The sequence below is a fragment of the Jaculus jaculus genome, chromosome 7 (genome assembly GCF_020740685.1).
Source record: "Jaculus jaculus isolate mJacJac1 chromosome 7, mJacJac1.mat.Y.cur, whole genome shotgun sequence".
NCBI classification, from domain to species: Eukaryota; Metazoa; Chordata; class Mammalia; order Rodentia; family Dipodidae; genus Jaculus; species Jaculus jaculus.
In genome coordinates, this window is record NC_059108.1 from 46853998 (window position 1) to 46868904 (window position 14907).

The window sequence follows — 14907 nt, forward strand, 5'->3', positions numbered from 1 at the left end:
GTTTGGGGCCTAGATTCTAAGAAAATCAAGAGGCTTACTGGAGCTAGAATGTAGTTGGACAAGTAATACATGCCCTGGAGATGATTGCAGCGATAGGTGCAACAAGATTAGTAGTAAAATATGAAAGTTCAGGATGAAATATGATCTCTGTACAGACCAGAACAATCCAGATACAGAAAACTTCTTATTCTTATTTTTCTCTTCCAACGCTGAAGAACAGGCAATTAATTAAGTGCATCTGTCTTATTTCCTTATGTAGACAAAGCCTGGAATAGCCCCTATTATCCTTCTTGCCTCACTCACTCCCCACCCCCAGTTCCAATGAAGGCACTGTCCAGAGACTTTGTGTACAGATGTGGCTCTCTATATAGACAGTTCGGGTGATCTTTGCTGAGCTACTACTAACTACAGAGTTCCAGTCAAGGTCCGTGCCAAGATAGACTGAAAGGTCTGCTTCAGTCATTATTGAAATGGAAAGAATGTCCATAGCAACACCTCAGCTGTGTCCTCAGTCCTATGGAGATGTCAAGCTCTACTCTGTTCACAGAAGGGTACTTATTCTTTATAGGATTATTTCTCCATACATGTAAACATCAGAAGCAGTTCTTTTTCTTGTTAATTATTTTAATCTTAGTCTCATACTTCAAAAACAATTAAAAGTGTATTAGTTACTTTGTTCATTGCTTTTAATACATAAAAGAAGCAATATAATGGGAAAAGATTTTATTGAAGATTACAGCTGAAGGTGTGGCCCACCATGGCAGGGATATCATGGCAGCAGAAGCATGAGGGTGATGAACACATTGCATCCAGTCAGGAAGCAAAAAGAGATGGAGAGATGGCTTAACAGTTAAAGCACTTGCCTATGAAGTCTAAGAACCCAGGTTTAACTCCCCAGAACCCATGTAAGCCAGATGCACAAGGAGGCCCTGATTTCCCCATTCTCTCTCTCTCTCTGCCTCTCTCAGAAATAAATATAAAATATAAAAAAGAGATGAATGGAGCCAGGCATGGTGGTGCACACCTTTAATCCCAATATTCAGGAGGCAGAGGTAGGAGGATCGCCATGAGTTTGAGGCCACCCTGAGATCACATAGCAAATTCCAGGTCCAGGCTAGAGTGAAGCCCTACCTCAGGAAAAGGAAAAAAAAAAAAAGAGAGAGAGAGAAGAGAGAGAGAGAGAGGAGATGAATGTAGGTTTTCTTCAACCTTTGCCTTTTTATTAAATCTAGAACCCTAACGGTGCCACCCACATTTTGGGTCATTTCACCTCAGTTAACCCATAATATAGAAACTGACAGAGATTCCTAGAAGGCTTTCTCCTAGGGGATTCTAGATCCTGTCAATTTTACAATATTTTATGTTTAGAAGTTATCTTTCCCAGTACTATCCTAACTGATAGTTTTATAATTCCATTGATTATACAACAGTATAATACTCATGGGGGTATCAAATAGAAACTCACTCCACAATGTTAAATAATACATGCTGATCAAAAATAAGCAAGACAGATTAAGGTAAAGGCAGTAGGCATTATGAAGCAGTAGATAATGTTAACATCTTAAATATGCTCTTTATTATAATTTCTCTCACATAATCATAATTAGACAGAAATAAGTACTTTAAAAATTCTAGCCTACATCCCTGTAAAAAAATATACTTCCAGGTTCCTAAGAGAAGCTATTATTTTCATACTATTCTTCTATGGATTGGTAATAATACATTTCAGGTAAGAAAAGAAAGTCAAATCAGAAAGATTCATGAGTTTATATGAGGTAGAGCTCTTGTCCCTGCTTTAGCTGAAGAGTCTGTTTTATAGAAATTAGGATATTGGCTCATAAATAATCAATTGCAGAACAAGGATTTGAGCCCCATTCTGCATGAGTATAAGATTTGGAATCTTAGAAATTCTATTAAATTAAAAGAAAATAGTGTTTGCTATTCAATAACACTTCACTCCTACTGAGTAAAAATAAAATCTTCACAAAATATCAGCTCCGATAGATTTGAAGACTTAACTAAACTTCAAACTTACCTATCATTCAACTAGTGAATTCGCAAACTAATTTTTTATGATATTGAAAACATTTGATAGGATGTTCTGTAGTTTGCTTTTTTACAATTATCTTTAAGTATCCTAAGTATTTCTTCTTTTCAGGGAATAACATGCCAATTTCTTATTACTTTCATTTCTCCCATTTGCCATTATTTGTTTCAAATCTTGGATTGCTACTCGTATAAATAATGTATTCCTCTTTTCTTATGTGGATTCTTCAGGGTTTTTTTTTTTTTTTGGTCAAAATACATGATATTGATGCATTACTAATCTATAAATGAACAATATTGCTGATGGTTTAAAGCCTCTTTTTTCTGAATATGCATGCCCTACTTTCAGTTAGAATGGTTTAAATTATTTATTTATTTGCAAGCACAAAAAAAAAAAAGAGAGAGAGAGAAGAGAGAAAGAGAGAGAGACTTGGTGTGCTGGGGCCTTTAGCCACTGGAAATGAACTCCAGATGCATGTGCCACTTTGTGCATTGTCCTTACGTAGGTACTAGGGAATCAAGCCCAAGTTATTAGACTTTGCAGGTAAACAACTTAACCATTGAGCCATTTCTTCAGCCCAAGAATGATTTGAAGTTCATAGTCTTATACTAAAATTGTTTCCATTTACAATGTCTTCCCAAATGACCCATAGTCTTCTTAGTTATATCCCCTTAAACTCACACAGTGTACCCATGCACTTAAAATATTCTCATTTACATCCACATTATAATTAAAGCTAGCAATTTTGCTCTGTGTCTCACCTCTACTTTACATATACATGAATGCATACAGTTACAAGAAATAATTGGCTCAAATCATACACACCACCTTTTCTCATATTTTTGCATGATTAAATAAACCAATTTATACCAATCTATATGTGGTAGTTTGACTCAGGTGTCCCCCATAAACTAAGGTGTTATGAATGCTAGGTTACCAAATGATGGAGATTTGGGAATTAATGCCTCCTGGAGGCAGTGTATTGTTAAGAGCGGACTTATGGGTGTTATAGCCAGTACTCCTTGCCAGTGTTTGGCACACTCTCCTGTTGTTATTGTCCACCTTATGTGGGCCAGAGGATGATGTCCACCCTCTGCTCATGTCAGCATTTCACCCTGTCATTGTGGAGCTTCCCCTCGAGCCTGTAAGCCAAAATAAACCACTTTTCCCCACAATCTGCTCTTGGTTGGGTGACTTCTACCAGCAATGCAAACCTGACTGCAACATTATATTTCACCATTATTCAAAGACTAATTCAGAGCATATCATCTACTGTGATTCTTAATATCTTTTGTCAGAAATATTTATTTATTGTCCTTTTGAGGGTTTGAATCAGATAGCATTTTGTGTCATTTATTCAAATATATGTATTTTCTATTATCTTTATAACCTTCAAGAAAAAGCATTATACATTGTCAATTTAGGAAAATAAATATTGAGATTTCAGGTGTGAATAAAAGCTATTCATAGAATTCATAGCAATGCACCTCATTCTCATTGTTCCACTTCACATGTTGATGTGTACTTGGCACCATTCCTCATAAGTCTTTATGTGAGCCACATTGGGCCCAGGGAAAGCACTGTAGTTTTCTTTCTGTTGAAGACTGGGTATTTGGTAATAGTAAGAGCATCACTCTGTTTATGCTGATGTGTAGAAATATAAACCATCATCAAATACTATCCTAATAAAGAATATACTAATAAATAAACATATTTTATTTGTTTATTTATTTGCCAGTAGAGAAAGAGACTGACAGAGAATGTATGGACATGTCAGAGCCTCTAACCACTGCAAGGGAGCTCCAGATTCATGTGCCATTTTGTGCATCTGGCTTTATGTGGGTCCTGGGGATTCAAACTCAGGTTGTTAGGTTTTGTATGCAAGTGCCTTAACTGCTGAGCCATTTCTCCAGACCTTGGATATTTTTTAATAATTATGTTAAAGAAAGTTATGAAATAAAGCCAAGAAAACTTCACTATTATCAACTCCAGACATGGATAAAAAGTTATATTCTCTAGGCTGGGTGTGGTGTCGCATGCCTTTAATCCCAGCACTCAGGAGGTGGATTTAGGAGGATTATCCAGAGTTTGAGGCCGGCCTGAGACTACATAGTGAATTCCAGGTCATCCTGAGATAGAGTAAGACAGTAAGACTCTACCTTAGAAAACAAAAAAAAGAAAAAGTCATGTTCTCATCTTGAAAAACAGTTCAGACATGAATAATTCTGGTCTTGAATTTGCATTGTTTTAAGCAAAGGGCAGTCTGCAGTTATCAGTGGGAGGAGACAACACATTTTCATCATGAGTCATCATTTGGTATAAAAAAAGTACCACAGTCTTAGTATTATAAAAGTGTGGTTTTTCTTCTTTTCTGGATAATTTAATTAGCATTTAACTATGGTATTATATCTTGAGTTTAAAAAGAATAAGAAAAAAATCTGGACTTCACACCTTCTTCAGTTTTAATTGCTAGATGAAATCCATTTTACTATCATTAAAGAAATACTATCTCAAACTGAATTTTCCTTACTTTGTGTCAAAATGCCTTTGTTTGTAATTTTCCATGAACTGATGACACTGCATTAAAATGTGAACATTGGAACACCAACCCATACTAGTACTCTTTAAGTAAGCAGTTCAATCCTTTAAATAGATGATTTAGTGAATCATTTTACATTACTATTCATTTCTCATCTACTTTACATACACTAAGTTAGATATTTCACATACTATGACTTGACAATGGAAACATTTATGTATTTAACTGATTCTATAGTCTGTTCCAACTGGAAAAGTCTATAAAGTCTATGTGTTTATAAGTGATTACATATATGTAGATATATATTCAACCAAATACTGTATAGTTACCATATTAAATCTCCAGATGACACAATCATAGGCACTTTTTTCCTTATAGTATTAAAGCTACAAAGATTTACCATTGTCATAATTGTTTTACATTTGATAAAAAATTGTATTTTATGTAAATTTCTTTCTTATTATTTCTTTCTTATTATCATATGCTTGTTTACTAATTAAGTCAATAAGTTGAAGGATGCCAGTACCTTTTCCAGACCTTCTTCCTTGAGACTGATCACATCCAAATCAAAATCTGTTCGTAAACCATTGGTTTTGTTAAAAGTTATTCTACCTGTAAGGCCTTCCCAATGAGCCTAGGGAGAAACAATAAAATGTCCATACATTAATAAATCAGTAAAGAAATAGAAGGTTTGACATTATTATACAAACAGTAGGGAAATAATATACACCATTCTTCACAAATTTACATTGTCTTGAACTTTTAAATATTTCTGTTCTTTAAAATAACTTTAAAAAATGTTCCATTTTAATAGGAAATGTAAATTTTCATTGTACACATTTGATTTTTCCATGTATAAGATTATTTTCTTAGAAAAATTTTGATGATTATGTCTTAACTAGTGAGCCTCTTTTAATACAGTTCTGTATTATTATATAAGAGATATTGATTATGTCAGTATATATTACTCAGATTGTTATGAAATACCACCCCGAATTAATAATTTTAGAATATGCTTATCACTTATAGGAACTAACTCCAGCAAAACCTATTATTAAACAATCTTCATCTAACATGAATAACTATTACTTTACCTTCCCTTGAGTGAAACAGGGAATACTATATTTGTTGTTCTGGAAGTATGAGGTAGTAGCCAGGTGTGGTGGCACACGCCTTTAACCCTAGCACTCAGGAGGCAGAGGTAGGAGGATCTCTGAGCATTTGAGGCCACCTGGAGACTACATAGTGAATTCCAGGTCAGCCTGGGCTAGAGTGATAGAGTGAGACCCCATCTCGAAAAACCAAAAAAAAGAAGAATGTTGTAGGAATATAATAATCTACCTACATACTGTGTGCATCCTCAAGTTGAGTAAATTTATAAACTTTGTCTTGAATAAAATATACTTCCCCTTGTGTTAATTACATAAGCAAAATTAGATATTTTCCATTATTTGTAATTTTAAAATAGCTTAGAAAAATACTTATGTAAAAATTTTTAAATGATACAGTGTAATGACAATATTATATTATTTTAAATGATATACATCAAGACATTCTTAAACTATTAAAGATAAAATTTTAGAGCTCCCTGGTCAGGGTTTCCTGTGCTGGTCTGTGTGCTGGAGGGCACAACAGTGTGTAGTGAGTAGGTCAGACCCCTGTTTCCTGGCTTCTCCCAGGTCCCTGGTCTGAGTTCCCTGCTCCAGTCTGTGTGATGACAAGCACAGCAGTGTGGAGTGGAAAGTCCAGACCCTTGTCTCATGATTACTCCCAGCTTCCTGGTTGGGGTTTCCTGTGTGGACAGTTTGCAGATGGGCATGGCAATGTAGAGGGAGTAGGCCAGACCCCTGTTTCCTGCCTCCTCTCAGTTCCCTGGGCCAGGATCCCTGGTCCAGACAGTGTGCAGGTGGGCGCAGGGCAGAGTATTTAGGCCAAATTTCTGTTTCCTGTCTCCTCCCATTCCCCTGGTCATGGTAAGTCCCATTGTGTCTTTGTGGTGGTTTGATTCAGGTATCCCCCATAAACTTAGGTGTTCTGAAGCTATATTCCCAGCTGATAGAGATTTGGGAATTAACGCCTTTTGGATGGAGTATATTATTGGGGGCAGGCTTATGGGTGTTATAGCCAGTTTCCCCGTGCCAGTGTTTGGCTTATTCTCCTGTTGTTATGGTCCAACTTACATTGGCCTGTTGGTGATGTCTCCCCTCCGCTCATTCTGTCATTTTCCACTGAGATTGTGGAGCTTCCCCTCAAAACTGTAAGCCAAAATAAACCTTTTTTTCTCACAAGCTGCTCTTGATCAGGTGATTTCTACCAGCAATGCAAACCTGACTGCAGTAGTAAACTGGAACCGAAGAGTGGGATTGCTGCTAGACACATGACTATGTGGCTTTTGCCTTTTGGAGCTGATTGTCAAGAGGAATGTGGGAGGTTTTGAAATCTTGGCTTAAGAGATGCCTTGCAGTGCTATAAGTACAGGTTGATGGACTATTCTGGTCAGAGTTGAAAGACCTGTGAGGTTTGGCTTATGAGGATAAGAAAGAGCTTTTCTTAGACTGGGCTAGCAGTTTGTGTGAGATGCTTGCTGTTATTCCCGGGTCCTGAGAATTTGTGTTTTGCATAGAAGTGAACTGGTATGAGCAGCGGGATATGGCACAGAAAGAAATCTAGCTGGAGGGGAGGAATTGGAATGCCAGAGACTTGTTGCTTATCAGACTTGGAGATTTGTCACTAACTAGAGTTGTTGGACTTGAAGCTAAAGAGCTTAATGTTTGCCCTGATTTTTGTTAAATCTTGTATTTGGTTGAATATTTTTTTGCTATGTCATCTTTTGCAGCATGAATGTTTATTCTGTGCCATGATGGGCTTGGGGGGATTTTTTGATATTATGGTTCAGTTAGAATATCTTGGATTATGGGGATGTATGAACATTATTGGAATTGATAAAAATTATGGGGACTCTTAAAGTTGTACTGTATGCACTGTATTTTATTTTGTTTTTAATTTTTTTATTTATTTTTACTTATTTACTTGAGAGCAACGGACAGAGAGAGAAAGAGGCAGATAGAGAGAGAGAGAATGGGTGCACCAGGGCCTCCAGCCACTGCTAACGAACTCCAGACACATGCGTCCCCTTGTGCATCTGGCTAACGTGGGACCTGGGGAATCGAACCGGGATCCTTAGGCTTCACAGGCAAGTACTAACTGCTAAGCCATCTCTCCAGCCTGCATTGTATTTTATATCATGCATGGATATCAGACTGAAAAGGTAATCAAAAACTTCCCCAAAAAGAAAAGTCCAGTACTGGAGGGCTTCTCAGCTGAATTTTATCAAACCTTCATTGAAGAACTGCAACCAATTTGTCTCAAACTGTCTTGTATAACTGGACACCAGGGAATCCTCTCTGACTCTTTTGATGAAGCAATAATCACTCTAATACCAAAACAAGACAGAGATGCAACAGGGGAAAAAAAAAAGTATATGGGCCTATGTCCCTAATGAACATAGAAACAAAGATCCTGAACAAAATTCTTGCAAACTGAATTCAATAACACATCAAAAGCATTAACCACTTTGATAAAATAGGCTACATCCCAGGGATGCAGGAATGGTTTAACACATGAAAATCAGTCAATGTTAATACACAACATAAATAAACTGAACCATAAGAACAACATGATTATCTCAATTGATTCAGAGAAGGCCTTTGACAAAATACAACACCACTTCATGATCAAAACACTGCGAAGAATAGACATGGAGGGTTTATATTTAACACACTAAAGGCTATATAAAAAAACTTCTAAAGCCCAAATAATACTAAATGTGGAAAACTCAAGGAGTTTGCACTGAGATCCGGAACAAGATAGGGGTTCCCCCTCTCCCCATTGTTCTTCAACATAGTACTAGAAATACTAGCCCAAGCAATAAGGGAGGAGAAAGAAATAAAAGAGATTTGAATTGGAAAGGAAGTAATATAGTTAACCCTATTTGCAGATGAAATGATCCTATGTATAAGTGACCTAAAAGTCTCCATCTCAAAACTTCAAAAGGTGACAAATTCCTTCAGCAAGTGGCAAAATACAAAATCAATACAGAAAAATCAGTAGATTTTCTATATGCAAAGGGAAAGTATACAGAGAAAGAAATCAGTGAGGCTGTCCCATTACGATAGCAACAATAACAACCAAAAAAAAAAAAAAAAATGAAGGGCTGAAGAGATAGCTTAGCAGTTAAGGTGTTTGCCTGCGAACCCAAAGGACCTAGTTTCAACTCTCCCAACCCACATTAACCAGATGATCAAGGGGGTGCACATGTCTGGAGTTCATCTGCAGTGGCTAGAAGCCCTGGCATGCCCATTCTCTTTCTCTCTCCCCCTCTTTCTCTGTTGAATCAATAAATAAAAATAAAATATTTTAAAAAATGTAAATACATAAGAATGACACTAACCATGGATGTGAAAGCATTAAAAAAAATATTCCAAAAGAAACCAAGGAGGGGGCTGGAAAGATGGCTTAGCGGTTAAGTGCCTGCATGTGAAGCCTAAGGACCCTGGTTCAAGGCTTGATTCCCCTGGACACACATTAGCCAGATGCACAAGGTGGTGCACGCATCTAGAGTTCATTTGCAGTGGCTGGAGGCCCTGGGGCACCCATTCTCTCTCTCTCTCTCCCTGCCTCTTTCTCTGTCTGCCACTCTCAAATAAACTAATAAAAAAAGAACAGAAATTTAAAAATCAAATAAACCAAGGTGGACTTAAGAAGATGGAAAGACCTTCCATGTGCCTAGATAGGTAGAATTAATATTGTGAAAATGGCAATTCTACCAAAACCAATGTACAGACTTAACACAATTCCAATAAAAATACCAGCATCATTCTTCACAGACATTGAAAAAAAAAAAAAATCTCAGAATTTATACTGAATGGCAGAAGACCTCAGATATACAAATACGTCCTCAGCAGAGGAAAAAAACAAATCAAATCAAAACAAAACTCTGATGGTCTCACCATACCTGATCTAAAGCTATATTACAAAACCATAGTGGCAAAAATGGCATGGTACTGGAATAAAAACAGAAACATAGACCAATGGAACAGAATTAAAGACTCAGACCTTAGGTCAAGTAACTATAGCTGTTTGAAATTTGACAAAGGTGCCAATAATGTAGATAGGAGAAAATACAGCATCTTCAACAAATTGTGTTAGACAAACTGGATGACCATATGTAGAAAATAAAATTAGAACCACTTATTTTGCCGTACACAAAAATCAAGTCCAAATGAATTAAAGACCTCAATATAAGACCTGAAACTCTTTAACTACTGGAAGAAGAAATAGGAGGCACTCTCCACAATATAGGATAGAAAAGGACTTTCTGAACAAAGCCCCATTAGCGCAGGAAAGTAAAAAACAAAAACAAAAAAAATCACTCAATCAATAACATCTCATAAGGCTAAAAAGCTTTTGCACAGACAAGCATACCATAAGTACAGCCAATAGATTACCCACTGAAAGAGAGAAATTCTTTGCCAGCTATACCACTGAAAGAAGTTAATGTCTAGAATTTACAAAGAACTCAAACAACTAAACCATTAGAAAAACAAACAAACACTCCAAAAGTGGGGCAAAGACATCAATATGGAGTTCTCAGAGGAAAAATTATAAATTGCTAACACACTTAAGAAAATTTTCAACATCACTAACCATTAGGAAAATGCAAATTAAAACAACTATGAGATTCCACCTTAACCAAGTAAGAGCAGCAAATATTAAAAAAATAAAATGAAAACAAATGTTGGTAAGGTTGTGGAGAAATAGGAACCCTCATTCACTGTGGATACAGGGCATATAAGCTGGTAAAACCACTGTGGAAATCAATATGGTGACTCCTTAAAAGGATAAATATAGAGTTATCAACAGACCCAGTTATTCCCTTAATTGGGATTTACACTAAAAGCTCCAAATCTCAGTTCAGAGCTATTTGCTCAACCATGTTTGCATCTGTTCAAGTAATAATAGCTAAGAACTGGAATCAACCCAGGAGCCCATCATTATATGAATGGATAATGGAGATGTGTTATATCTACCCAGTGGAATTCTACTCAGCAGTTAGAAAAAGTGACACAATGGAATTTGTAGAAAAATTCTTGAAGTTGGAACAGATTATTCTAAGTGAACTCACATAGTCACAGAAAGACAATGGTCACATGGTCTCACTCATCTGCAGTTTCTAACCTGGATCAACCCAAGTTGCTGACATACCTGAATGGCATCTTGAGGCTTGAAGAATAGGGAGAGTAGGGCATGGGCTTGGACAATAGGTAGGATAGGTCATAGGGGAAGGGGAAGGGTGGAGGGGGATACAAAACTGAACACAAATTGAACTGGTATCATGGAATCCTATGTCCTTTAGTAGACTAAAAGGTGGAACCCTCCAGAGGACCTTAGGGAGAGCACCTGAATAGAAGGGCCCTAGAGAGGATGAGATGAAGCCTAACCTTAATTTTCCCATTTCTCATTTTTCTCTTTCTTTTTTTCTTTTCCCTTGGCACTGGCCTGTAATTCCATGTGCCAGGATATGGTTTATATCCAAAATGAGCTGTTGATCAGAGAAACCAATAGATCTCCCAAAACAAACAAACAAACAAACTTCTGTCTGAGCACTTGATTATCCACCACAGGTTAATGGTAAGACCCTACTGCTAAAGACACCATACTCTGTTGGCAAGGGCCATGGAAATACCTGGTTAAAATCTGGAAAAGAGCCAGTCCCAAGACAACTAGCCCATCTAGTTTTGGAAGGTGCTACATGAGCTACTGGGGGAAAGTGGACAACTCAAAGTCTTAGTGACTCAGAAGCAAACAACATGATGTGATGATCACACAAGTGCAATAGTGGCACACAGCCATGGTAGGTAACCAACTGCTCTTGAATTGGCTATCAGATCCACTCCATGGAAAGGAAACCATATCTGACACTGTGAAACAAGCAAAAATCATATCCAGGTAACAATTTTGCTTTCCAATGTAAAGCTCCCACTAATCTTGGCATATAAGTGGGTCTACATACTTTATATTCTCTCTAAACTAATCATGGTTATCCCATTTAATTGGTTCTGACTTCACTCTCTTTTGGAGATTATGTTTCTGTTTTTCGGATGTGAGGGAGATGTGAGGAGATAAATGACCCAGCATAGTCCCCCTGCCCTGCCTCAGCTGAAAACACAAAGGAATTGGAGAAATGAGCAAGAGTGCTGCTTTCTTGGTGAGCCTGATTTCATCACAGGAGTGTAGGAGATAGACACTAAGGACACTCAACATCTACCAAAGAGAACCAGAGGCTCTTAAGAGCCCATCACTGAAAATGGCTCAGAAAATTTTGTGGAAGCTGGGGCAGCAGATTGTTAGTATAACAACTTGGGACATTTTGCACAGAGACATTGCCTCTCTGCCATATGGGCTGCTTCCCCATAATGCATGACACACAATCCCCATGGGGTTGACCTACATCCCCAACAAAGAATGTCTCTTCAGAAAAGGTGCAGGGAGGAATGAAGGATGGTGCCAACATGTGTTGTTTACATACTAAATATATCCATATCTAATAAAAATAAATTAAAAAATAAAAATATATAATTTTAATTGTGAATATAATTGGATATCATCATGTGTTCTTCAAATAGGTATATGAAGGCATTCAAAAATAGATTTAAAGTAATAAATTATAAATAAGTTCAAATACATCATAACTGTACATTGTATTATAATTTATCTTCAATAAAGTTAAACATATTTAATCTGATTTAAGAGGAAATTATTTTGCATTCAATTTCCTAAAAGAAAAAAAAAATAAGGTTGTCAGAAAATTTTTCTATAAGTTAAAATTACACAACAAGATTTCAGGATAGAAGTATAGAAAAATGAAATAAACCTGAGATAGAGACTAAGAAAGTACACAAGATAAATTCACACAACTAGTGAACATCTATGACAAATTCAATTCATAGGTTCTGTAGTAGACAGTCTCACACTGCTGTGATGAACTTCTAAACTAGGAAAACAGTTATGGGAGGAATAAAATTTATTTGAAGCTTCCAGATCCAGGGGAAGTTCCATAATAGTGGAAGTTGATCCCCTTTTACAGCACCAAGCAGAACAAGAGAAAAGTCAGAAGCATGCAAGCACACTTCAGAAACCCCAGGCAAAGATCTAGCACTTTGCATATGTTTGATCTAGAATTTCAAGTCCACCACCACACTTTAGAGTTGGAACCTAGGATCTGCCCAGTGACACCTCCTCCAATCAGGTGACTGGAAATTTAAATTACAGGCTTTAACAAAATCCTGAATATATTGGGGGACATGCATTCAAATCAACAGAGCTTCCTAACAAGCAAAGACAGGAAGAAACATGATGAAATCCTGAGATGGAGGACCACATATTTGCACATATAGCAGCTGCTGAGGAGCAGCAAATTTTCCTTGTACTGAGATCTGGGAGAAATTTCTCCTGTTGTTCTCTTAAGAAGGGCAATGTATGATTTAGTGGATAAGGTTCTCAAATAAACCCTACAATAAATTCAGTGAGGAAATGCCATGCAACTTTTTATTGTTTTTAATGAGTGCTGGACATATTTCATGGTCTCAATGCTCAATTGCTATGCTCAGAAAAATCAATTATTCAACTACTTAAACCTGTGATCTACTTACACAGCTATGAGAGTTTATCCTAAACCAGAAGTTAATGCAGAGTGTGAAGCAAATAATAATGTATATAATTTTTATATGTATATATATAATTTTTATAATAAATGATTCATCATAAAAGAAAGATGAATTATTTTAAAGCAGTAACAAAATATATAATACCAATGATTGTTTCCATTGATAAGATAAAGCCTATGGTAAACTTTCAACAAGAAAATGTATGCACAGCTAACAAAGAATTTTCCTTTATAATCAGAACAAATAGAATTGAGAGAAAAATATGCATATTACATAGATGTACAATCTAGAAATTGTTACACTTGTTCTCACATCAAGCAGACTTGGTCTATAACTAGCAGAAAGATGACAAGTGTTAAGAATGATTCCATCATTCAAAATGAAGTATGTTTTTTTATCTTGTATGAATTCATATGCTCTTTTTGTGTTTTTATATTTTTGTTTTTCAAGGTAGGATCTCACTCTAGCCCAGGCTGACCTGAAATTCATTCTGTATTCTCAGGGAGGCCTTGAACTCAAGGTGATCCTCCTACCTCTGCCTTCCAAGTGCTGGGACTAAAGTCGTGCGCCACCACACCCAGCTTCATATATATATTTTTTTTAATTATTTATTTAAGAGAGAGAGAGGGAGAGAGACAGGGTGAACAAGGCTGAGAGAGGGAGAGAGCGAGCGAGCAAGAGAGAGAGAGGGAGAATAGTCACACTATGGCCTCCTGTCAGTGCAAAGGAACTACAGATGCATGCACCATTTATTGTGTTTAGTTTTATGTGAGTAGTGGGGAATTGAACCTGAGTCATCGGGTTTTGCAAGCACATGCCTTTAACTGCTGAGCAATCTCTCCAGCCAACTCATATATTCTTTTATATGTGTGATTTGACATGACAGGGTTAAAAATCAGGTCGTTTGTATACTGTACCAGCAGTCTTCATGTTAAAATACATTTCATATTTTATAGCCTAAAATTTCATCACTCTTTAAAAATCTTCATCTATACATAAGTAAAAATACAGATAGATTCTTAAGGGTAAAATCTAATCACAGCATCAAGCAAGTTTTCAAGAGACATAAGTTTCAGCTATTTATACTATTACAAATAGTTTGAATTTCTATTTATTTATAAAGAAAATAACATATTTTACTTCATATTATTTAGTGAAAATGTTAATATTGCTTATTTTGGTTAAGACAGAAAATACAAGGCTACTGCCAGGGATACTGTAATGACCTTATTCACCTATGACACATATGTCAGAGGACTTACCTCTTTAATTAGGCTCATGAAGCGAGTCCCGAATCGCCAGGGTTTATGTCGATTACACTGCAAAGAACTGACTGTCATCTGGGGAAACTGTTGGACAGCTACAGACACAACATGCACAGCATCATACATTAGTGCAGCATCCGTCTGAAAAAACAAGGGAAAACAAATGCACATTTATATATGTGTAGAAACTGAGGAAGGTAGGTACTTTAAAGGGGAAAATTGGGTGAAGAAAACATGCTTCCCGTTTTTAACCTTTTCCTCAATATTTTGTGGTGATCTCTCTTAAATAAAACATTGTGACCAAATTACATCAACTCCTTTAGAGCATGT

General features: G+C 36.6%; 1 protein-coding gene across 5 annotated transcripts in view; it reads right to left on the bottom strand.

Moving 5' to 3' along the window:
• The window catches only part of Grik2 (glutamate ionotropic receptor kainate type subunit 2), a 744982-nt gene that overhangs the window by 317766 nt on the left and 412309 nt on the right, over nucleotides 1-14907 (bottom strand). For all 5 annotated transcript variants that reach the window (XM_004660601.2, XM_045155009.1, XM_045155007.1 and 2 more), the window contains 2 exons: nucleotides 14575-14718; nucleotides 5113-5220 (listed from right to left, as the gene is read on the bottom strand). In XM_004660601.2, the coding sequence (XP_004660658.1) occupies nucleotides 5113-5220; nucleotides 14575-14718 (252 nt within the window). The remainder of the gene's footprint in view (nucleotides 1-5112; nucleotides 5221-14574; nucleotides 14719-14907) is intronic.